At 42.9% G+C, this 23,083-nt stretch overlaps 1 protein-coding gene across 2 annotated transcripts in view; it reads left to right on the top strand.

The window, feature by feature from the left end:
* The window catches only part of PSD3 (pleckstrin and Sec7 domain containing 3), a 115,480-nt gene that overhangs the window by 59,409 nt on the left and 32,988 nt on the right, over window positions 1-23,083 (top strand). For both annotated transcript variants that reach the window (XM_041471287.1, XM_041471279.1), the window contains exon 10: window positions 19,539-19,582. In XM_041471287.1, coding sequence (XP_041327221.1) covers window positions 19,539-19,582 — 44 coding nt within the window. The remainder of the gene's footprint in view (window positions 1-19,538; window positions 19,583-23,083) is intronic.

Raw genomic sequence — 23,083 nt, 5'->3', positions numbered from 1 at the left:
TATATATATATATATATGTAGAAAGGGAAGCCATGGCTAGGATCTCCCTCCTTGGAAAGAAAACAAAATCAGTCTGATATTTTGGCAGTGTCAAGAACCTCATGATTACAATGTAGGAGTGGTTTCTTTCTCACATGCTCACACCAGTTTTAATCTTCTGTAGTGATACCGTTTTCACAATTATATGCTAGGGAATTGTACTGTGTGACCATAGCCTTCACAGCTGGGTGTCACAAGGTTTTCTGGAATGAAGAAGAGATTTGCTTGGAAAGAGCCTAATTTTGGCCATGTATTCTTGCTTCAATTCCTGAGGGCAGTGTGGTCCCCACAAATAAAGTGCTGGTATGGTGCTGGACACAATGGTTTCCTGTTGTCATCTTGAGACAAGGTGTGTGGGGGTCCACTCCAGGAAGGTGGTATTGACAAGACCTTTCATATGTAAGGAGAGGAAATGTCTTCTGTGGTCCACAGAGAGCCTGCAAGAAAGCATCACTGAGGAAATGGATCTCTGCTTTTGTTAGGCAGTGTTCTGGGAGGGGTACTCTGTTGTTAGGCTGTGTGCAAAGTACCACCTGTCCTGCATAGGTAAATGTTCTCTGCATTTACAGCATCCAGCACACGTCATTCCTGGAATCACAGGCATCGCCCATCCTTTGACATCGGCTGACTGGTAGTAGTGCTGTCCCATGACATATGAAGTGGGGAAGTCATACCTGGCTGTGTGTCTTTTGGAGGTGGTAGCTCTTCTCTGACCTGTTGTACTGTCTGGGAACCTCCATCATGCTGAGGTACCTGGGATGCACTTGGCTAGACTCATCTTTTCAGGGACTGCTGATGGAGATAGGATGCCAATCCTGCATTAAAATTTGCTTTTTCTCCAAGGGTGTTTTTTGGGAAGGCCTTATCTCCTGCAGAAGCACTGTAATGAAGTGACCAAATTAACTTGGAGTTGCTGGTGCTGAACTCTTCTGAAGAACCTGTCCTTAATTTCCTAAATGATCTGAATTCTTGATTAGGATTCCTGGGATATGCAGTTTCCTATAGAAGCTGCAAAGTAGGGTTTATCTCATGTTGCCATCAGTTCCCTGCACTTTAATTACTGGGTGTTTTTGCCACTGTCTTTCTGCCTCCTCTCGCTCTCCCTCTCTTTTTTTTTTTTTAATTCCCTTTGAAAGCCCTCCAAAGCAAATACTCAATTTAGAGAGAATTATTGGCATCTTACTTTATCCATTCCAAACATTTCAGGTATTTAGCAGAGAGAATGAGCATCAGGTGGCTAACTTCTCCCTGCACAGCCTCAGCCCCCCTTTACAGAGAGGAACTCACACTAATTGGACTGCTGTGTGCATCCTAATTGCTCTCATCAACAGTCTCTGTACTTCATCCATTTCATGGTTTTTTGGCAAGAAATTCCCACCTTTGAGGGAAACCTGATGAAGTTGGGGAGATGAGGGCGTGTGACCAGCATGCCAAGATGGCCCCAGGAGGACCAGCATTGACTGCTGTAAAACCCTGCAGCAGTGAGCAGAGGAGGGAGAGGAGAGGAGCAAAGTGCCTTTGCTTCGCTGAATAAGACAGAGCTCTGGCTCCTTGTTTCTTCCCCAAAATAAAGTTTTTTCTCTTAATAATACTTCTGTTGGAAATAGTATTTTTGGGCCATTTCTTATCTGTATGAAATAGAAGATCTGTTACAGAAGGCCCCTTTCAGCTGCCAGGAGACAACAGAATCTAATCTGGCGGTATAAAAGTTGGAGAATGCAGGATTAAATTGTTAATCCTTGTCTTAAACAGTTGTTTCTGAAAGCATACTTTCCTTTCACTCTCAGAGGAGCCACTGATCCATGGGGAACTGTAGGTGGCTGTCAGGAACACCTGGCTTGTCTTCACTCTTCTCCATTCTTGCTGAGAACCTTCTTGCCATGATAACCTTTGTTTCCTTCAGCTTGGAGTTTTTTGGGTGTTGTCATTTGTCCTGTTCAAGAGCAATAATACTTAAGGGATGCCTGTGCAGAACTGAGAATTGGACTAGGTTATGATGGTGTGTGTATTGCTTTGTGTCCCTTGAATTACAGAGATTCCTGACACCTTCCTGCCCTGTTGAAATGCAAATATATTTTCTTTTTGTATTTCAGGAGCTTACCTCAGTGCATATAAAAAGAAAAATCTATAATCTATATATTTTTTCTCAAGTCAAACCCAGATACTGAGTTGAAGAAAGCCTTATAATAGCAAAAACCTAATACCAGCTGTCTCTGAGCAGGGAGAGCAGAACTTCAAATAAGACTTAAAACATAAAATTTTTGGAGGTGATCCAAGAATTAGGATTGCTCTGCATAGTCCAGGCGTGGTACAAGGGGTTGCTTATCTTACTAGAAAGCAGGCTCAATTTCAGGATGGATCTGCTGGATGTTCTGCTTTGACAATCTGCATTTCTCTGAATTATTTTTTGCTCCTTCAACCTTTCACCTCCTTTCTAATTGTTATTCCAAAGATCTCACTTAGCCTACTAGGCTTTTGTGTCAGCAACGAGTGAAACCCAAGCAGAGTCAGCTAAGAATTTCCATTGCTACTGGCTGCAATTACATGGCTCAATACCAGCCTCATAATGAACATTTAGGGGGTTAATTTTCATTTGTGGAGGCAAGCTGTCTGTAGTGTCCTGTCCAGGTTGATCAGACAAGGGAATTATTTGATGTTTGACTTTGTTAGATAGCCAAGGCCATCAACTTGTCTCCTACTGTAACTGAAATGCATAGCAGGTCCCAAGGATGAATGTCATCTGTCAAGTGTGGAGGATGCAGACTGGTAGTCTCCAGGAATGATGCACTCTGCCACTTTAAAAGAGGAATTTCGGGCTCTTTTCAGACTGGGAATTCTCTAATACAATGTCACACATACATTTTGGTCCCTATGACTTATTACTCCCACCTCCATGTAGGTAGAAAACAAATTCTGAAAAACATTCTTTGATCTTCCACCCACTGATCTGCTTGAAATTTAAGTTCTGTGCTGCATCTCAAGGGAAGGAAGAGTACGAATATAATTTATACCATATTAAAAAAAAAAAAAAAAAGAAGATGAGAGAACATTCCTTCCACCAGCTTTAGGATTATTGCTGTATAAATCTTCAGTATTCCTTCCTTCTGTTTGTCGCCACACTTTTCAAGTAGCATTGGACTGTTCTCTCTCTGACCCAGTTACACTGTTTTCTTTCAAACAGGAGTATAAGCCTGCTCCTTAAATTCAGATTTTTTTTTCTCCTTTCCTGTGATGTTAAATGGAATATATAGTTTCCTTCCAAAGTCACGCTTTCTTGGATGATTAAGTATTCACAAGATCCTTGTACAAATGTGGGGCAAATCCAAGGCACCAGTTTTCTGTCCTGTTGACAGATGGGTTCTGGAAGGTGTCAGGAGATGTAGGAGGAATTTAATCTGCTTTTGGGGCAAGGTAGCTGGACATGACTCCATAGGTAGATGGAATTGTGGAGAAAAGGTATGTCAAAGGCTATGCCTGTTTTCCCCCCTTCCATAGTGCAATGCCTACAGCCACAGGTGACACTAACTTGTAACTTGTGTGGATCTTAGAGTGGCCTCAATTTCCTTCCTCCCTATCTCGTCTCCCACTTCTCCCTGCTGTCATCTGTCATGTGCCCCCTCCCTTTCTTTTTGCCCCCATCTTTTTGCTTCCTTCCTTCCTTCCTTCCTTCCTTCCTTCCTTCCTTCCTTCCTTCCTTCCTTCTCCCACTTCCTCTCCCCCCAACTTCCTTGTCCTCCCCTTCCTTTTCCTCTTTTCCTTTTTGTTGATGTTGTATTTGCTGTTTGAGTCAGAGAGAAGCCTGGGAGGGAGGTTTTTGTGGTTTTTTTTTTTTTTTTTTTTTTTTTTTAATGCAGATCTCTAGGATGAGGGGTTTATTTCAGCATTTCAGTGGTGTTGACTCAGAACATGCTCACTGCAGGAACAGAGGCAGAGGTTGTTTGCAGCTGATCTGAGATAGTTTGTAGACTTTACATCACTTCTTCAGTCACTTTCCTGTGGGTTTCTGTCACACCTAGCAGAATTTTAGGGTTTTGATGCTTTTGTGAATTTTTTTGAAGTCCTGCTGTTTTCTATAGCTACATTTATCAGCTTTAAGTTAAGGAACTTGGTGGTCTGTGTTAGTCTGCGTACTGTATGGCTCACTTAATTTCTGTGAGCTTGTTGACAGCAGATGGTAATTCCTAAAAGAAGGAATTCAAGAAGAGGAACTTCTTCCCCTTGGATATTATAGTGCTTAGCCAGGAGGTGCAGCAGCTAGTCTGTGAAACAACTGTTTCCAGATCTGCTGTAAGGAACCTGAAGACGGCTGAAGGCATCTCTTCACTTGCAGTGCTGATCAGAATAACAGGATGCATGATTTCTTTGCATCCCTGTTATTATCCAACGGCTTGTTTTCATTAAAGCTGTGATCTCCTATCATTCTCAGCAGGGCACTTACCTCAGGAGCGTTTCTTTTGGCACAAGATGCACTGTGGTTCCCAGAAATACAGTGATAGCAGGATTCATTTGATCTTCCACCAGTCATTGTGGTTTTGTCATTCTGCTCACTTCTGGTGTTTATTGATGTAAAAAGTCAGTTGTAAAGACTTGTGCTGTGACTGTGAGCTGCTGGCTGTGGATACTCTTTTAGCCTTCTTCTCATGTAACTTAAACCAGAGATAGTTCAGTTGTCCTCATGCAGTCATACATCGTTCTCCCATCATTCCAGCTGTTACCCTGCTAGGATTCCTGCTGACCTGGTTACTTGTGCATGTAGAAATTAAGTGGTTGCTCTAGTATTTCTGCTGTTCACAGGAGACATTTAATCTTGATTGTCAGCTCCCCCTAGTCAGCAGACCTCAGAAATTGTTATCTTAATATTACAGGAATTTTACTGTTGATCAGTTTTAAGCTCTAGTTCTGTAGCCATTGTGTAAGAGTAGCTTATCTGTCAGAATTGACTTTCCCCTTCCTTCCCATTTTGGGGAGAAGGAAGAAAACATGAAAGAAGGAAAGATGAAGGATGAAGAAAAGATTTAATGTTGTTTATTTAACAAACAGCATTTAGTGGCAGCATTAAGTAGTTCTGCCTTTTTGTGCTACAAAAATATGTTACTGGCTTTTGAGGGTATATTTAAGTAATTGATATGCATGTGTTTATGTATTTATGTATCAGCTTGTGTTGTTTGTATTTGTTATTGACATCAGGCTTAAATGATTCTAAAGGATTCTTGTGACTTTATTTGAGGACATTGGAGTTCTTTAGATACAGTAATGTGGTCCTTAGGTTTGTACCCCAAAAGCCAATATTGAATTTTACTTTGAATTCTGCAGTTTTTCTTCTTGTGTTGTTGATTCGCTGAATGACATTAGGAAGACCAAGCAAGGACAGAGTACGTTTTGCCTCCCAGGGAGCTTGACTGGTGGGAGGAACAGATGGGAAGGAGCTTATTTCAGGGTAAGTTGGAACAGCTGCCCATTTCCTCTCTGGCTGACGGGGTCTAACATAGTGCTTTGTGACAAGAGAAAAGCTTTTGTATGGTTTTAAAAGGATGGGATGGAAGGAATAACACAAACTCTGGTTTTCTGTTCCTGCATCTGTTTTGACCCAAAGTTTTAAATTTTCCTGCTGGTTTATGGTTTGTTCCTTAGAAGAACTGATTGGGAAGGTCCCTATATAGGGTCACAGTCCTTTTGGTCACCCCAGTGGTGTCACTGCCTAAATGAATATTTACATTCTGCCCCTTTGCTATCATCTCTTTGCTTGACCTCTGAACAAGAGGAAGATTCTGAATTCTTGAAACACTTGGAGGGCTCCTGGGTGTGGTCAGCTCTCATTTTTCTGATACTGCACACCTATTTCAACCCCTCTTTTAAAATGTCCCTTCTATCCCTCTATGTTAACAAAACACTTTAACCTCAGAAATTCCTGTTGCTCAGTTACAGACATAAATCAATCCTGTGTGCATACTGATTTCTGAAATGTGGGTCTTCTCTAATGTCAAAGCATTTCTTTTCCCAAGAATAACCGTCACTTTATACACAGAGTCCTGGCTCAGTCAGGAGTACAAGATTGTACTACCACTTGCAGATGAAAATCAGGGATGCTGATGAAATCTAAACTGAATCCCCAATCTGAAGATATTTAAGGCTTCAAATGTGTTCCATCAGGAGGCTCTCTTTGGGAGAGTGTGAGTTGAGAAGTGTTTTCTCAGAAAACACTAAAGAAGGAAGAAGGAAAATCCTTGGAGTTTTGGACTGCTGCAGAAATAGATTTGTTCCTTTCTGAAGTAAGGTTCCTGTCCTACCTGAGGATCTGCTAACTTCAGCTCAGAGAGTGCTAGATGAACTGCTGCAGTTAGGCAGCAGTGATGGTGCTGTGGGCAACAGAAGAGAAATATTGCTTTGATTCAGTCCAGCTTGTGTTTAATAATAAAATTGCTCTGTATAATTGACACTGGCTTAGGTCTGTGTGTGATATTTAGGGAGTATAATTATTTCAGATATGTTGAGAGTGCTTGGGGAATTGGCCCTATAAATCTGAGGGCAAGAATAATCTGCTAGGCAGGGGGCTGCTATTATAGAGAGTGATTTGTGGCCATTTACGTAGCACCTGTCAGGACCTGCTGCTTAGCTCATCTGGAGTGGTTTGACTGCAGTGCAAATTTCCTCTAAGAAGAGATTTTCTTTGAAAAGCTTTCGCACAAGCAATGGATAATTTCACATGGGTTAAATAACATAAAACCTTTTTAGTGAAGTGGCGGAAGTAACTCAGAGCATGATTATTGCCAGGGAAAAATGTTCCTTTTAGTTACCCTCTAGCAGTGATGGGTTTGTGTAAAAAAAGGGGCACATTTGGGATTTGATCTTAATGTGTGAGGTAGGGATGGGCTTGCTAGATCTGACTGTGGTGGAAATGAAAATATATTTTTCTTTTTGGCCAGAAGGGAAGGTGTCTGTGCCTCAAGCAGGATGGAGGCAGAATCTGTGAGGAATCAGAAGTTTCCCACCCCAGGGACAGTTTTTGTGTTGATATTTAGGTAACCTGTTCCCTGTTCCACTGATTGTTGTCCTTGAGCAGGGTCCACACCTATTACAGTCTGTGGGAAGGATATGCACCTTGTAGCATCATTGGGGACAATATTAGCAAAGGGTTAATACTATCAGAAGTGCTGCTGCGTGCTGGGGAGACAGCAGCATCTTTTATGAGCAGAAATGCACCTAGGACCATCATGTGACTGTCTAGCCATTTGCCTTGTGAGGATGTAAATTCTTGATTGCAAGAGACTGGGAAGATGTAACCAGGGAAAAAGTCCACTCAATTAATATGCATCTTATTTACCCCTTGGTGCTGCTGGGCGCATGATATGCGGTAAGCAAACTCTCACTTTGCTTTCACATGGCTTGGCAGACATGGAACAGGGTTCAGATGTGAATAGAGACTCTTCACCCAGCTTTCGGTTGCCTGAAGTATCTCAGCACGGGACATTCACCTCAGCATGCCAGGACAGCACCGCCTCATTGCTGTCTGCATGCAGTCTTGCTCTCTGTGTGTCTTGGTGTGAGTGGGATGAGAGCCCCTATGTCCTCCCACAACCCAGCACTGCTGCTGCTGTCCTTGCCCTGCCTGTGATATGGTGGTATGGGGCAGGTTGCTGAACCTGGTGTTAGCCTTGCTGCAGAGTCTGCCAGCTCCTCGTGCCCCCTCTGCACAAACTGTTTGCCTTTTCTGGATTTGGCACAATGTCCCCATTGTCCACTTTTCCCTTGCTGCTCACACAAGCTGCTCCACCTGCCCAGTGTGTGTCAGCAGCTGTCACGATCCTGTGCTGAACAGAGTAGAGCAGAGCAGTCTCTCTCTCTCTCTCTCTCACATTGGAGCATGTTGCCATGGCAATGCACAGTCTGCTGCACTCTGTGTCTCCAGGAGCCAGAAATGATGGTGCTTTTGCAACACTGAGGTAAACATCTCTCTTTTCCTGTATTTAGCGCATCCACCCCTCAGTAAGAGTACCAGCTCCTTTTGGCATCAGCCTCCCCTTGTCCCCTGCATAAAGGCAGTTGGCTCCAGGCGCAGAGAGCGTGCCTAGCCTCTGGAGCCAGGCCCATGTGGGTTCAAGTGGTGTCTCTGGCAGTGGTAGTGGCCCTCCCATCACTAGACTGTATGGGTTTGCCACAAGGGAGAAACAGGGTGCCACTCGGTGGCTGCATCATTTGTCAGGTCAGCCACTGGAGCTTGCGATTTGCTTGTGTGGGGGTGTGGCTGCAGCTCTCCTGGCTGCCGAGTGGGGAGATGAGTCTCTAGGTGCTTGTTCACGACTCTGTCACTGGTTTGCACTGATTACCTTGGGAAAATAATCTCTTTACCCCTAAGCCCCTTTAAGAGTGTGAAAGTGGTCTTGCTCTCCCTTGCCCTTTTGGAAGGCACCCCAAGGACTGGCTAGTGAGTGCAAATACTTTGAGTTGAGGAAATTTGCTGATTTGTCTCTCTGGGGCTTGCCAGTATTTTGTTATGATGCCTTGGTTTTCACTCATTTTTCCAGTGTTCTGGGAATCCATCAGTTTTTCTCACATCCAGAAGCCTGTAGCTTCTGGCAGTACTCTTTTTACAGTGTTCTTTGTTATTGCAGGCAGTAATGAGCATGGCAGGCTGTTGCAGGCAGGGAAGTGTGGCTGTGTGAACTGAAAATTATTATCTTGCTTGATCTGCTGGCATTTGTTCCAGCATCTTTTTCTCCACCTCTCTCCCTCTCACTGTTGGTGTGTGTGTGAAGGGGGAGTAGATGCTGGAGAGGGGAGCAGAGCAGAGCAGGGGAGGAGTTTCTATCAGCGTCTTCCTTTTCTTTTTCTTTTTTTTTCTCCCATCCAGTGACGTGAGCAATGCCTGGAACAATCAGGCTGGCTCCAAACACTGTGCCTGAAGATGCTGGAGAAAACAGCCTAGTGTGCTTTAAGCAAACACTGATTGCTTGAGCCTGGGTTCTCCAGTCGTAACCTTTTCCAGTTCCTCTGCAGGGGATTGGGAAGTTTCATTAGCTTTCTTCTTTCCCATCCCATCCACTCACTTTTGGAAATGATTGGAGTTAACAGTGTTCAGAGCACCAGCAAAGTCCGGGTCAGAGCCACAGGTTCGGTGAAATACTCCCGAGAAGAATCTCTCTGGCGGCAGTCCCATCGATCAAAATCTATGAAAATCTCCAATTCTTCTGAGTTTTCTACTAAAGAAAGCAAGGTAAATGACTAAATATTAGTAGTGTTTTGCTCGGTTAGGCTTGGGGTTGGTGTTGGGAAAAGGTTACGCTTTGCAGGAGTTAAGAGCACTGTATGATCTGCAGTGATCACAGAATTGCTGTCAGGTCATGAAAAAAAATCTCTGCATTTAAGGAGAGACCTGAAGGTGAAAGAGCTCTGATGTTATAATGATCAGGTCTTAGTTGAATACCCTATCACTGAGCTTGGTGCAGTAGTAAACAGGAAAAACTTGCTAGTGACAGTGCTAGTTGGAGCTTTACTCTTGGGAAATGTGCCAGAGTTGGCAGGTGATGTCCTTGGGATTATTTATTTAATGGGAATTGGTTTCTATAGAAAAATAATTTTTAGTCCGTACCTACAGCTCTGTGGTTTAGTAGGTGTGGGTGCTAGGTGAAAATATTGTCTCAATTGCATGCATGATTAAATACTGCTGTCAAGTATTTATTAGGAAGACATTGCTTGTGCATTTATGGGAATGCATTAGTGTATTGTAATGGTTGGTAGCACAGGCTATTCCCAGCTGCTACGGTGACTGTGTGCAGCATCTCCTCGCCTAGCCCAGTTATTCAGTTCCTAAGCAAACAAGCCCCATGCCCCCCATGCAAACCCCCCATGCAACATCTCTTTGTTTTTCCTCATCCCTCTCTCCCACACAATAATGGAGGAGCACCCAGGAACTCTGGCAAGTGCTTTAAGAGCTGTCTCCCTCTTAGAGGTGCTCCATATCTCCAAGGGTTGGAGGAATTTTATGCCATGACAAAAATATGCCTCTAATTTCATTCTTATTGCCAGTTGATTCTGACCTTGGGATTAAAAGATACGACCACTTGCAAAGATGTGCATCAGCCAAGCATTTAACTGTGTCTTGGGTTCATTTGCATGCAAAGCAGGCACCGTGCGTGGATCTTCCTGGGGTGTCACTTCCCTAAATCTCCTATCTGTTCTCTGAGAAACCTCCTCTGCCATGGTGAAAAGATCCCAGCACTGCACAGTAGTTCCTAGCAAAACACTCTCTGCTAGCTTACAGGTTGTACAGCATTTCAGAACCTGAGCTGTGTAACTTAAATCACAGGGTACTGCAACCAGAAATAAATGTTAAGTATTTTTTTCAGTTCAATTAAACGAGCCTCTGTTTTCAGGATCTTGTAAACCATATCTAAGAAATAGTGTATTGCTAAGTTAGGGCAGAGAAATAGCCTGGCCATCATTTTCAGGCTGTTGCTGATGCAGTATGTGCTTTTACAAATATCAAAGTAAAGGCTGCATCTTGCAGGTGCTCTGGGACCCTGCTCTTGTGATCACTTTCACCCTAAGCATGGGAGTAATTGCACGGTATTTGGTAGGAGGATTTATGCATGAAAACTCTCCTGCACATGGTAAAAACTCAAGTCTTTTGACACTGGATGAATTACTTAATCTCTGTATCTTCCTCTCTGAAGCTTTGTGTCCACTGTGTGTGCATGGTGTAGCATCCTCAGGGCAGGGACTTTCTCCCAGGGATGGTGTCTAACACTATTAGTTAACTACTGCAGTAATGAAAGCCCTGTGTTCCTTCCTCCGTGGAATTCGCTTTTCTTCCTTCTAAGTGCTGTAGGTTGTTATTTGAGAGATACCCACTTCTTTTCCTGACTATCTCAATATGCTGGGAAGAACACTGCAGCTTTGTTTCAGTTTGTTGTACTGTTTCCTTATTTCAGACAAAGGTTTTTGTATCTGTAGGGCATCTGAGATGCATAAAAGCTGTGTTATGGAGGGCTGAGAAGATCCCTGCATTCCCTTCAGTGGTGCTAGCCTGGTTGATAAGATGGCAAGTGGCTCTGCAAGTGATTGGTGTCGTGATTTTGGACATTCCTGTTTCCATCTCTCTGTTCCACCTTCTGATCTTTGCCCTTTTTTTTGTTACGACGTCGCTGATTTAGAGAACTGAGTTATAATTGAGCTTTGGCTCTTTGATACTGTGTTGGTGGAAGAACCTGGAGTGTGGCAAAGGAGCTCTTTTTATTAGTGTAACTGTGTATATATGTTTGTGCATCACTTCTCAAGAAATGTCTTCAGTTCTAGGCTGAGCTTTTCTGGACACCGATGCCATGTAGATCTCCTCAGTCTTAAGTAAGGTTTGGTTTATAGACTTCGTATTTCTATGGGTGTGTCTCTCTCTTTGTGTCTGGACTGCCATGTATTTTATCTATTCCCCATATAAAGTGATTACAATGCTCAAGACCTGTTTCTGTGACGGCTTCAACTGACTTTGGAGAGGAGATAGATTTAAACCATTTGTGCCTCAGAAACATACTCCTCTTTTACTTTTAACTTATATGACTCAGCCTGTTTTGCTAAGCTAGAGAGTATTATGTATCCTCATGCTTTAGTTAGTATGAACAAAGCGCCAGCATGGTGCCTGCAGATAAGGTCTGCCTGCTGCCAGTGTCAGAGAAGCTAGGTAGCCCAGGTATCTTTTATCTCGTTGACACACATGAGGTTATGCCTCTGTGTGGCCAGGCTTCACTAGGGGGATGCATCCTGAGTGTTTATTGTAGGCAGGTACCACAGCTTTAGGCCAGCAGAAGAACCTGTGAAATGGTACTGTGAAATCTGTACCATTGTTCTGTGGAGGGCAGGCTCAAGTCCAGACTGCATGCAAGGTGAGTCTAAGGATCTTAGGATTATCCATGTGACCCAGCATGCTGAGTAGTCTCTTTTTCTGACTGACTTTTTTCTGCAGCCAGGGACTTAATTCCAAGTACTTTTGCCTGTCCTGCCTGCAAATGCACAGGGCCAATAAAACAGTTTGAAATAGGCTGTGTAGAAATAGGCTGTGGAGGTGCTCCACTATCAAGAAGTACTTCTCTAGCCTTTTCTCTATTTTTCTGTAATAATTCAGTATGCCGCCTTTACAATAACACTGACTAAACGCTTCAGCAAATACAGAAAAAAAATATTTTCAAGCAAGCTGTGTGTATTAATACAGAGGATGCATTTCTTGTGTGGCATTAATTTCTTGGGTCTCAAGAGCCACAGCCAACCATCCTTTTCTGTTTTATGATGATATATCTGGCACAATCTTTCCTTCCCTTTTTTCTTTCTCCCCCTCCCCCTCCTTCTCCATATACAAACCAGATTTTTAACAGAGGAGTTTCTCTTCGAAATGTTCTCCTCCAGTTGGTGACGCACTTGAAATTCCCTGGGTGAAATGATCTCCTTTCCTTCCCTCTAAAACATTCCTATCAACCCTATCTCCTCCTACACCAAAACAGCATTCATCAGTTCCATATGCTGCTGAACAGCTCTGTGCTGTTTTATGAATAATGTATGCTGGCTTGTTAGAAGAACGTTTGTTGTACAAACCAGTGGAATTTAAAATTGAGAGCAATATCAGCAGACATGATGCCATGCATTAATGCCCAGGCTTCTTGGGGTACTATTTTGGCACCCTTGCTGCATTCCCATCTGAAGGGGGGAAAATGCATGAGAAATCGAGGGTGTGTGGGCTTTGAATCTGGCAACAAGCTACAGGCACTCAGTGATCAGAATGCTTATCCTCCCTTTGCCAGGTGTTACAGATCCGTGCATGAGGACAGGAGAAAATGTCAAGATCTGGGTTTTAAGGGAGGGTGGCAAATAGCAGGTGGTGGAGTAGTACAGATCTGTATTCCAAGTGAGGTCCAGCCTTCAGATAGTGATCTAAACAGCAAGCTACGAGTGGTATATAGCAATCAATATAGCTCCGCATCCAGACTTGGCAGAAGGCAGTGATACAGAGCTCTGCCCTGGCCCAAAGGATGAGCACATTAACAGCTATTAGGACTCCATGCAGACATTTGTGACATCTAGTATCTGTTGCCTCTGTAACCTGTTTTGTTTTTTGTAGAGTTCTGCTACTTCAGTTGTTTTTTCTCCCTCCAGTAAAGCACATATGGCAGGAGCCAGAGCTGATGCCTGTCTGACTGCTCAGCTCCAAAGGGCAAAGCTGATGGTCAGGTGCTGAGTGACTGGGGGAGGTGCTGTGACTGCAAAGACTGAGCATGTCTTTACCCTCAGGTGTTTGTGGGGCTTCCTTGCTGCTTGGAGTTAACCATGCCATTATCGGCTGGAGGTGAAGGAGTGTATCCAGGAAGGGCCGCTTCTGAAAGTGGCAGCAAGGAAGTGTGGCAAGGGCCTAGCTCAGAGCACACATACATCCCTGTTCTGGGGTCATCAAAAGCCACCCAGGCTATCCTCTGCAGTGATCAGATGATCATTCCTCCAACAATGACTCCAGAAATCAGGGAGGAGCTGGATGCAAGAAAAGATTGTGGGAGACAAGAACTGGAAAAGACAGTCTGGGTCATCACTGGTGTCTCTGTGAACTTAGTTTTGGTTTTGCCTATTTACTGGCTCACAGCAGGTGTTTCCATCTCCTCTTCTGTGCGTGGAGCAGGTGTAAAAAAATGTGTGTTATATTCCTTTCCTTCTCAGCCGGCCTTTCTGCATGGGCTAGTGCAAACAGAAAGTCAGTAGCTTTCTTCAAGAGCCAGCCCTAGACTGCTTTTTGAGGAAAGGAATTATACAGTGCTTTGGGATCTCTTCAAGCATCTTGCACCCTGCTGGCCAGGTTTTGGGGGCCCTGTGTCTACTTGTAACTTAGATGATTTACCACTCTCAGTACCTGTGTAATTTGCTATGTGTTTTGCCTGTGTACATACCTGGTTGTGTCTTCCTTTTGCGCACTGCTTCTGCATGCAGAGGCTGACTCACAACATCCCTGGCAGTCGGCAGGTGACAAGAACAGCCTGTTTAAATGGTCCAGTGGTTCGTGCATGTGACAAGATTTTGAGGAAGTGAGGTTGGTGAATGACCTTTTTTCCCTTGGTAGCTTTGTACAATAAACCAGAGTTTTCAGGAGCATTCTCTCCGTAGTTTTGCTTTTCTTTCCAATTGGAATAAAAGTACCAATTTTAATAGTAGTGAGAGCTTGTGAAAATCTGGGGTTTTTGTGGACTTATTTGCTTACCAAAGGGGAAATGGGGGTGCGATTCAGAAGTTTTTTAGAGCTACAGCCTTCCACTTAAAAAGGAAAGTGTTTCTTGCCTAGTTTGTGAACAAATACATAAAAATGCCACAAATACATAACAAATGTCATTTTTTTTACACCTCATTCTTCTAAGGGTCAAATTGGAGCTGTAGGAAACAGCATTGGAGTTAAAACAAGGAAGTGCCTATGATTTTGCCTACTGTTCTGCTTTATGCAGCAGTCAATTTCTTTTATTCTGCCTTCAAAATTTCACTTGTTTCTCCAAGGAGTTTACAGACATGCAGAGCCTGAGGTGTGATGTACCTAGAGATTAACATTTATCATAAAGGGGAAAGTTGTAAGCTGTAAGGAGTAGGTCTTTGTGTTCTGGGTAATAGGGATAAAAAGTCAAAGCATTGAAGTCAGACACTGCTGAGTAGTCGGTATCTGGGGATTTGGATCCTGTTCAGAGTAGCCTTGGGTGACACTTTCTGACTGGTATCAGTCCAGCTTGGAAGATGACACCTAAGCAATATTCATTCTATCATTCACTGCTCTGGTTCAACCTCCTGTTTTCTGGCTTACATAGCAAATCTGCCAAACACTTCCCAGGCTAGCAGGTAGGAATTAGTGATTGTTGTCAGTCTGTAAGAGTGCTTTAAATTAGAGCTTTTTTTTTTTTTTTTTTTTTCTTTTTTCATTTCCCAGAGAGAAAATATGAGTTAGTAAAACTTGTCCTTGCAGATAGCTAAGTACAGTGAAAGTCATGATCATGCTGTAATCTCTGATGAGCCTTTGCAATTTGGTGAAGCATTTGAGTGCTTGTCTCCAAGTTTGTTTGATTTAGTCATACTCTGGAGAAATGTCTATTGAAAAGAGCTACTCTCTGAATCAGGGCCTTGGGGAATAGCCATGAGGTAAATCAGGGGGCAGGTGCTGTGCTGTACACATACGGTTCTTGTTGCAAAACATGGCAGGAAGAAATTTTGCTTCTCTGGAACCTGTGAGAGCCCAGGTAGACATCAGGAAAATGTTGAAGTAGAAATTGTTTTGGAGAAGTGACATAAAGCAGCTCTGAAAGGCTGGTGAGTCCAGCAGCAAGTGCTCAGCCTTGCCAGCAGTCTCTGCTGGAGAGGTGAGTTGTGGGACAGGCATGAGAACTCATATATTTGCATCCCTGGAGAGGTCTGCTTGCTGAGGTCTCAGTTAACATGCCTGGTAGACACACAGAACATGCACAGGTTCACAGAACACAGCTGCCCAGGTTGTAGATACTCTCTACAGTTTCCTTTCTGTTTTGTAAATACCAGAAACATCTGTTGGATGGTCTGTGGGGGGCACCATGTCCTTGGTCAGATGTGTGCCGTATGACTGGGTTGGTGTCTGTTACTCCCTAAAGAAGGAAGGTGATGTCTGGCTCATTAGTAAAGGTTGGGACAAACATAGCTCTCTTTTCACACGGCAAAAACCTGGGGCATTTGTTATGCCTGCACCAATCTGGACTGCTGCTTTTGTATGTTCTGCTCTTTGGCTGCAATGATCCCTAGAGACGTGCTTAGCAGTGAAATCTCATAAAAACCTGCACAGGGCAGGTGTTAATTTTCAGAGGTTTTGACCCAGTCTTGTTGGCATTTGGGCCAGAGAGCGACAAATGTGTTTCTTCAAGCCAGGTTTTTGCAGTTTATGAAACACATTGAGCTAGATGAGGAAGAAAATATTACTTCTGAAAAACTGGGAAGGCAGCTGGAGGAGCTATGCAGCTTCTTTACTTTGTATTTGGAGTAATTTTCTGGCTCAAAATATAAGAGAATATTTTAGTCTTAGCAGGAAGGAAAGAATAAGTCAAAGAATAAGACAGGGGCTTTGGCTAAATCATGTAAGAAATCCTTGGTGACTGCAGGAACCAGTATCAGCATTGGTTTGTGTACAAAAATGGAGTTGTGTATAATTCTGCTGAACTGGCAGGAAAAATATTAACTATTTCTTTTGCTTTCTTTCTGCAGAGTGGTCTTAAAATCTCTTGACAGCTTTCTCCTGAAAATTAGCAAGTGCCTACAAATTGCCAGAAATGCCCGTCCGTTCGTGTTTGGCTGGCTGCCTTTGGTTCCGAGCACCTGTATACTTTAGAGAAGATAGGTTTTGTAGAAATAGTGAAAACTCCAGACTAGGAAATTCTTCATTATATTTCTCTGAATGGCACAGTGAAGCTCAAGTTAGTGGAGATGACTTCTCTTTGCTAGCTCAGTGTCAGTAGGATGAGGCATGAGTATTCTTTGTGTTCATATCTCTTGTACTGCTCTGAGAAACTTACTTTCTTGGAACACTGTGACCAAGAGTTGCTGCCTGTGCAGCATCAGCATGAGGTGAATTATACCATAATGTTTGACCTGCTGGTGTATGGTTCAGTTAAGCCAGATTTCTACAGAGCTGAATATTAAGGATCTTCAAATAAGACTTCCAGATTCAAAAAGGAGCCAGTGGATGACAGGATGAAGAGTGGGATACACTTATGGTATTGCTCATGCGAATTCAGCTGTGGCATATGCACAGACTAATTCCAGCTCTTAAGTTTCCAAATTATTTTTGGTTTGGGTCAACATTAAGGCTATCTAAATGTTACCGTTTCTGTTGAGCATCATGTCATAGCTATTATAGTATGTGATTTTCAGGCTTGTTCATACTTGATGTGCTACTTTTTGCTAATCATGTGCATCAACAGTTCTTCTACACGTTAACATATTTTGAGGCTGTGTAGGAGTTGTGTGCCAGAGGGAGTAAATCTAGCTATGTATATAAGGTGAATTACAAATGCAGATTATACATGTGAGAATCAGGGACATTCCATACCAAAATACTTCACTTAAGTGACCTATTTGAAGAACTCCATTAGCTTGGTAATACCAGGTGTTTATCCATTGTATACATCAGCTCATGGAGGGCTGAATTAAGACATACTTATCCAACTGATATATGTACTTTCTCTCAAAAAAAAAAAAATCCATTCCAGCTGTCTGATACTCACCCAGTCTTAAGTCAGGTTTCAGACTCTTTTCTTCGTAGGCTTGTATCAAAAACAGCACCTGTTTTTTTGTTTTGTTTGTTACCTTTGGTGCCAAACCTACTGGACAACTTTCCTATGAATTGAAAGAGGAATGGTGTTAGTGGACAGCAGTCCGTGCCATCTTCAAGCACAAAAGTTGCTTAACACTCATTTTCTGTTTTGCACATAGAAATTTAACATGTTTATGTTTAGGTGTGTGACTGGAAAAGCATTCAGGTGTCTGTGAGGCTCAGGGACTTTGGATAGCTATTCTGGTAAATTTTCACAGATTGGCCCATATGGTAAAATCTTGAAGTCCCCATTAAAGTCATTGACCAAAAGGTCTCTTGGAGTGTCAGGAATTAGACTGAACCTCAAATTTCAAGGCCATAGTTTTGTGGCTTTTGCAAACTGCAATTAAATTCAGGTTCATTACCACCTGATGAGCTAGAATGTATCTAAGTCTATTAGAAGCAGTGAGATGTATCCCAGAGTCCTGAGGGAATTGGCTGATGTAGTTGTCAAGCCGCTCTCTATGGTATTTGTAAAGTCACTATAGTCATGAATTCACCATTGTATTGGTGAAGTCCCAGGTGACTGGAAGAAGGGGAACATGGTATCCATCTTTTAAAAGGGTAGAAAAGAGAACCCTGGCAACCAGGGACCTCCCAGCCTCACCACCTGCCTGGGAATATCATGGAGCAGATCCTCTTAGGAGCTGTGCTCTGGTGCGTGGAGAACAGGGAGATGATTCAAGACAGCCAGCACAGCTTCACCAAGGGCAAGTCCTGCCTGACCAACCCAGTGGCCTTGAATGATGGAGTGATCATGTTAGTGAACAAGGGAAGGGCTACAAATGTCGTTTATCTGAACTTCTGTAAAGCCTTAGACAGAGTTCCTCACAACATGCCTATCTCGTTATTGCAGAGAGATGGATTTTATGCATGGACTGTTAGATGGATAAGAAAGTGGTTGGGTGGTCACATCCAGAAGGTAGTCATCAATGGTGCAGTGTTCTGATAGACATCAGTGTCAAGTGGTGTCCCTCAGGGGTTCATACAGAGATCAGTACTATTTAATGTCTTCTTTAATGACATGGATGAAGGGATCAGATGCACCCTCAGGAAACCTGCAGGTGACACCCAGCTGAAGGATGAGATGGCATCCAGAGCGATCTGGACAAGCTAGAAAAGTGGGTACATGGGAATGTCAAGAGGTTTAACAAGACCAAGTTCAGCATGCTGCATCAGGGTCAGAGCAACCCCTGGTATCAGTCCAGGCTGGGGATGAACAGATGGAGAGCAGCCCTGGGGAGAAGGACTTGGGGGTGCTCGTGGCTGAGAGGCTGGACATGACCCAGCCATGGGCACTGCCAGCCCAGAAAGCCAAACGTGTCCTGGGCTGCATCCAAAGCAGCGTGGGCAGCAGGGGAGGGAGGGGATTCTGCCCCTCTGCTCTGCTCTGCTGAGAGCCCACCTGGAACCCTGCATCCAGCTCTGGGGTCCCAGCACAGGGAGGACATGGACCTGTTGGAGTGAGTCCAGAACATGGACACCAAGGTGATTAGGTGGATGGACCACATTTCCTATGAAGACAGGTTGAGAGAATTGGTTTTTTTCAGCCTGGAAAAGAGAAGGTGTAAAGGTGACCTAATTGTGGCCTTCCAGTCCCTGAAGGCAGCCTACAAGTAGTTTTTGCAAGTGCATATAAAGAAAGGACAAGTGGCAATGGCTTCAAATTGAAAGAGATTAGGTTTAGACTATATGTTAGGAAGAAATTCTTTACTGTGAGAGTGGTGGGCACTGGAACAGGTTGCCCACAGAAGCTGTAGATGCCCATTCCTGGAAATGTTCAAGGATAGGCTGGATGGGGCTCTAAGCAACCTGGCCAAGTGAAAGGTGTTTCCACCCATGGAAGGAGTTGCCAGGGGTGGAACTAGATGGTCTTTAAGCTCCCTTCCATGGCTATTTCATGATTCTATGTTCTTAAAAAGGCACAAACCACAAATCCCAAAAAATTTCTTGAGAAAATGACTGTAATCTCAAAACACACATTCTGTATTTTTTTCTTAGGTAGAATTTCTGCTGAAGATTCTCACATTATCATTGGCAGATACAGGACTTTCTTGATCAGAAACTGCTTGCTTGCTGATATTAGCTGGGTGTCTTTACTCAGCATATTAATGTATGTGTAGGAGGGGTCAAACAATAATTCCATCTCATTTCTCTCTCTTTGCAGGCCCTCTACAATTCAATCAAGAATGAGAAGTTGGAATGGGCAGTGTAAGTATACTTTTGTTGTAGAAATTAGAAGTTTAACAGTAGTACCTGTGTAGTAATCTGTTTATATGTCCTATGTCACCGTCTTTGTGGGCTCCAAAACCTGTAGAAGATAGCCAGCATACATAATGAGTTTGCTTTTTTTGCTAATGAATGACCTGGCAATACAGCTCATCTATTTCTCCAGCAAGGGGAGTTGTTAATGATAGGAACCAACTGCATTTGTAAGGAAGGAGGACATTTCATTTAGTAGGAAACTTCAGCCTGAAAAGAGAGAAATTAAATCCTCTGTTGTTCTATGGCTGCATAAATAAAACAGAAGTTGACGTCTCCCTTTATCTTTCTGTTCATTGTGTCAGAACCGCTGAATAGAAGCACACTTCTTGGATTGAGTTTCCTGCTGTTGGTTTATTGTCTTGGTTTGTCTCCTGATTAAGTATGGATAACTTGACAACAACCTAATGTGAAAGATGATAAATGGACAAAGTCTGATATCACTCCCTCCAATCCTTAGTTGCTTTTGACAGGCTAACACCTGTTAACTATGTAAATGCTGCAGACAAGAAAAAACTTCAGTTTCTGTGTTAAACTGACATTTCTCTGTGCTTAGGTTTCATGTGGTCTAGTTATGCTAGGAAAGGGCAGAAATGTCTACTTTTGATTTTGCCACTTGCAGAACAGTGGATTTTGGTATAAAATAGGAAAACTATATATTTTAGCTATAAAAGAGTATTTCCCTGCTCGTATTTACATATCTGAAACCTCACCTTCTTGGGAACAATGTCAGGAATGCATGCTCCTGCACCTCTTGTGCTAGAATTTCTAGCAACTGCCATAGGTCTTGCAGGCCCAGTGGCTTCTGATCTTCATTGTTTTAAGTTCATGATCTGCAAACAAATTTCTTGTTAGGGTGTGCAGCCTCACAAAGGCAGCTGGTTCCAAGTGGGATTGCTGTCCCACTTCAGAAATGTGTTAGGTGGTGTCAGTGTAGTAAAGAAGATATGCTTTTAATGGGAATCAGCAAGAAGTGCCATCTCTGATGAGCATTAAAAGTCATGGTGGGAGACATTTTCACAGACTGTGTCTTGGACCTGGATCTTACATGTCACACCAAAGCTGTTTGCCAGACACTGTCACAGGTACTTTAGAACCAGCAGGATCCATTATGTGACTTTCTCAATGTCAGAGTTTTCCTCCAGCTCTTGCCAAGAAACTATACCATGTCTAATACACTTGGGCAGCCTCCAGGTGGCAACTGGCTCTGCTCCTGTGAACCTCAGTCAAGGTGATTTATGAGATCTTGCTGCTGTATAGGTGGTAACTGCTTTGGCATTTACATAGTCTATTCCATGTCCTTTGTTTGGGGGAAAATTCCAAACAGGCTGGAAGAGTGATAATTCAGACTCTTTCTTAAATTAGGCTTTGGATGGATATTATATATATATATATATATATATATATATACAGGAGAATGCTCAAAGGTGCCAGTTGTTGGCTCCAATCTGAGACTAACATGTAGCTAGGACTGATGTTACAATTCATTTCCATGATGAAAAACAAAGCTCATTCTGGGCATAGTCATTACCTTTAGAGCTGAGGGTACTGGCTGGAAGAGGAAAGGTGAAGATGTTTCTCTTCATTTTTATAGAGATGTGTGGTTGGTGTAAAGTAATAACCTCAAGAAGCCCTGGGGCTGCCTGAGCTTGAGGGAGGAGGCACATATATCTCTTGCTCTACTGTTGTGATCTGCAGAGAAAGCTGAATGGGAAGGAAACATGGTCAGTTTTGTTCTGGTGGGACCAAAGAAAATCCTGTCTCCCCTCCAAAGACTATCCCTTTGCTTCCCTGATGCGCTTGACAGGGTAAGAAGAGGGAGGTAAGGCAAAGGTGAAGATAGGACTCCAAACCCCAGTATAAGCTCTCCTACAATGCTGGCATTTTGAAGGAGTGCCTTTCCTCCAGACAGAAATCCTTTGAGGATCTAAGACGCTCATCAGCTAAGCGAAGGTTTAAGAGCTGCTCTGGAACTACATTATTTAGTGGATTAATGGCAATCAGTAAGTCCATAGGCAAGAAAGGGTAATGGTGAAACATACGATGGGGAAGGACAGCTATCCAATCCATATCTTACTAGTTGTGAGCTAGGTGTTTGCAGTTTGCAGTTTGCAGTACATTTCCAGTAGAATTATAGTCTGATCCAAAGCCCACACAAAGAAAAGGCTACTATTGACTTCAATTTTGTAATCAAGAGAAGTGACACCTTAATCAGCAGATGTTCTCCAGAGACTTTCAGTAGGAGTGTTCCTTTATCCTTTTTGAAAAGCATGAGTACAGCTCTGAAGAGAGAATTGCATTACAGTTCTTCTTCTACAGTAGTGCCTGGTTCAAGTTCTCCACAAAGTTAAAAGTGAATCACATACCATAATCTGTAAAATAAAGAGATCTGACCTGGAATTTACACTGAACTGGTGAATGTGGGATCCTGAAACCACACTTCTGCTCCACACTGCAAGCTCCGAAGGTGTGAACTGTTCTTCATGTCTGTTGTGGATGGCCTTAAATTTGAAACAAGGGAAATTTGATATCAACCTTTAAAAGGTTTTCTATTAATTTAAACCAAGGTTTTATCCAGACAGGTTTGTCTGGATAAAGTACAGAAGTGCTTTCATTGAAGGTTTTTGTGAACTGGTTGTTCTGTCTGGAATGGGTTAGGAAGAGGAGATCCAGCTATAGAGTCAAAGAGATAGATTGCCTGGCCTCCTAACATTCCTTCATTGTCTATAATACTATATCCCAAGGTTTTTAGGTGTTTCTCATTCTTTGGCTTTCACACTGATCATTGTCAGCTTTAAGCTGAAAAAGAGAAATCCATTTGATTACAAAGGTGCCAGAGCTAAATATTTTTTATTTGCGTTATGTCTGCATGGAAATGTCATGGTGGTCATTATTGTTTTCCTTTGTTTGTAATACTGTGTCTGTTTACTGTTGAAAGTAATAGGAATAAAAAAATCATCATCTTAAAATAGGTGGTCTAGAATTAATATATGAACTCCCAAAGCACTGCTTACAGAATTGCTAAAGCCAAATGGCTGCATTTGAGCCCAAAAGCCTCCTCTCAGCAGAACAGTGTAGTTTTCAGGAGAATCACTTGGTTTTAAACTAGCCAGTGATATACTTCTCTAACCAGAGAAGTTTACAGGGACATGGTATATTCTTTTTTTGTTTATCTGGACTACACTGATAAATTAACTCCTTTCAGCCAAAACAACACAGGTAATTCAGATAGTGATGGTGGGAAAGAGATGCTGCCAAATCAAACTCTGATGCTGAGATCAGGGTAGTTATAAAGACATCTGTGCTGAAGCTCACCTTTTTCTAGATCAAACTGAGAAATCTTCCCCTATTATAATTAACTTTTGTCTCCCAAGTTCTAGGATGTTTCCTGTTTGCAACTTCTTGATTGGTTTTAGGGCGGGGTCACGTATTCAACCTGGTTCCCTTTCT

The sequence above is a fragment of the Pyrgilauda ruficollis genome, unplaced genomic scaffold, assembly GCF_017590135.1.
Source record: "Pyrgilauda ruficollis isolate IOZ18807 unplaced genomic scaffold, ASM1759013v1 scaffold106, whole genome shotgun sequence".
NCBI lineage: Eukaryota > Metazoa > Chordata > Aves > Passeriformes > Passeridae > Pyrgilauda > Pyrgilauda ruficollis.
Note: the sequence above shows the minus strand (reverse complement) of the source record. Positions and strands in the feature narration are given on the sequence as shown.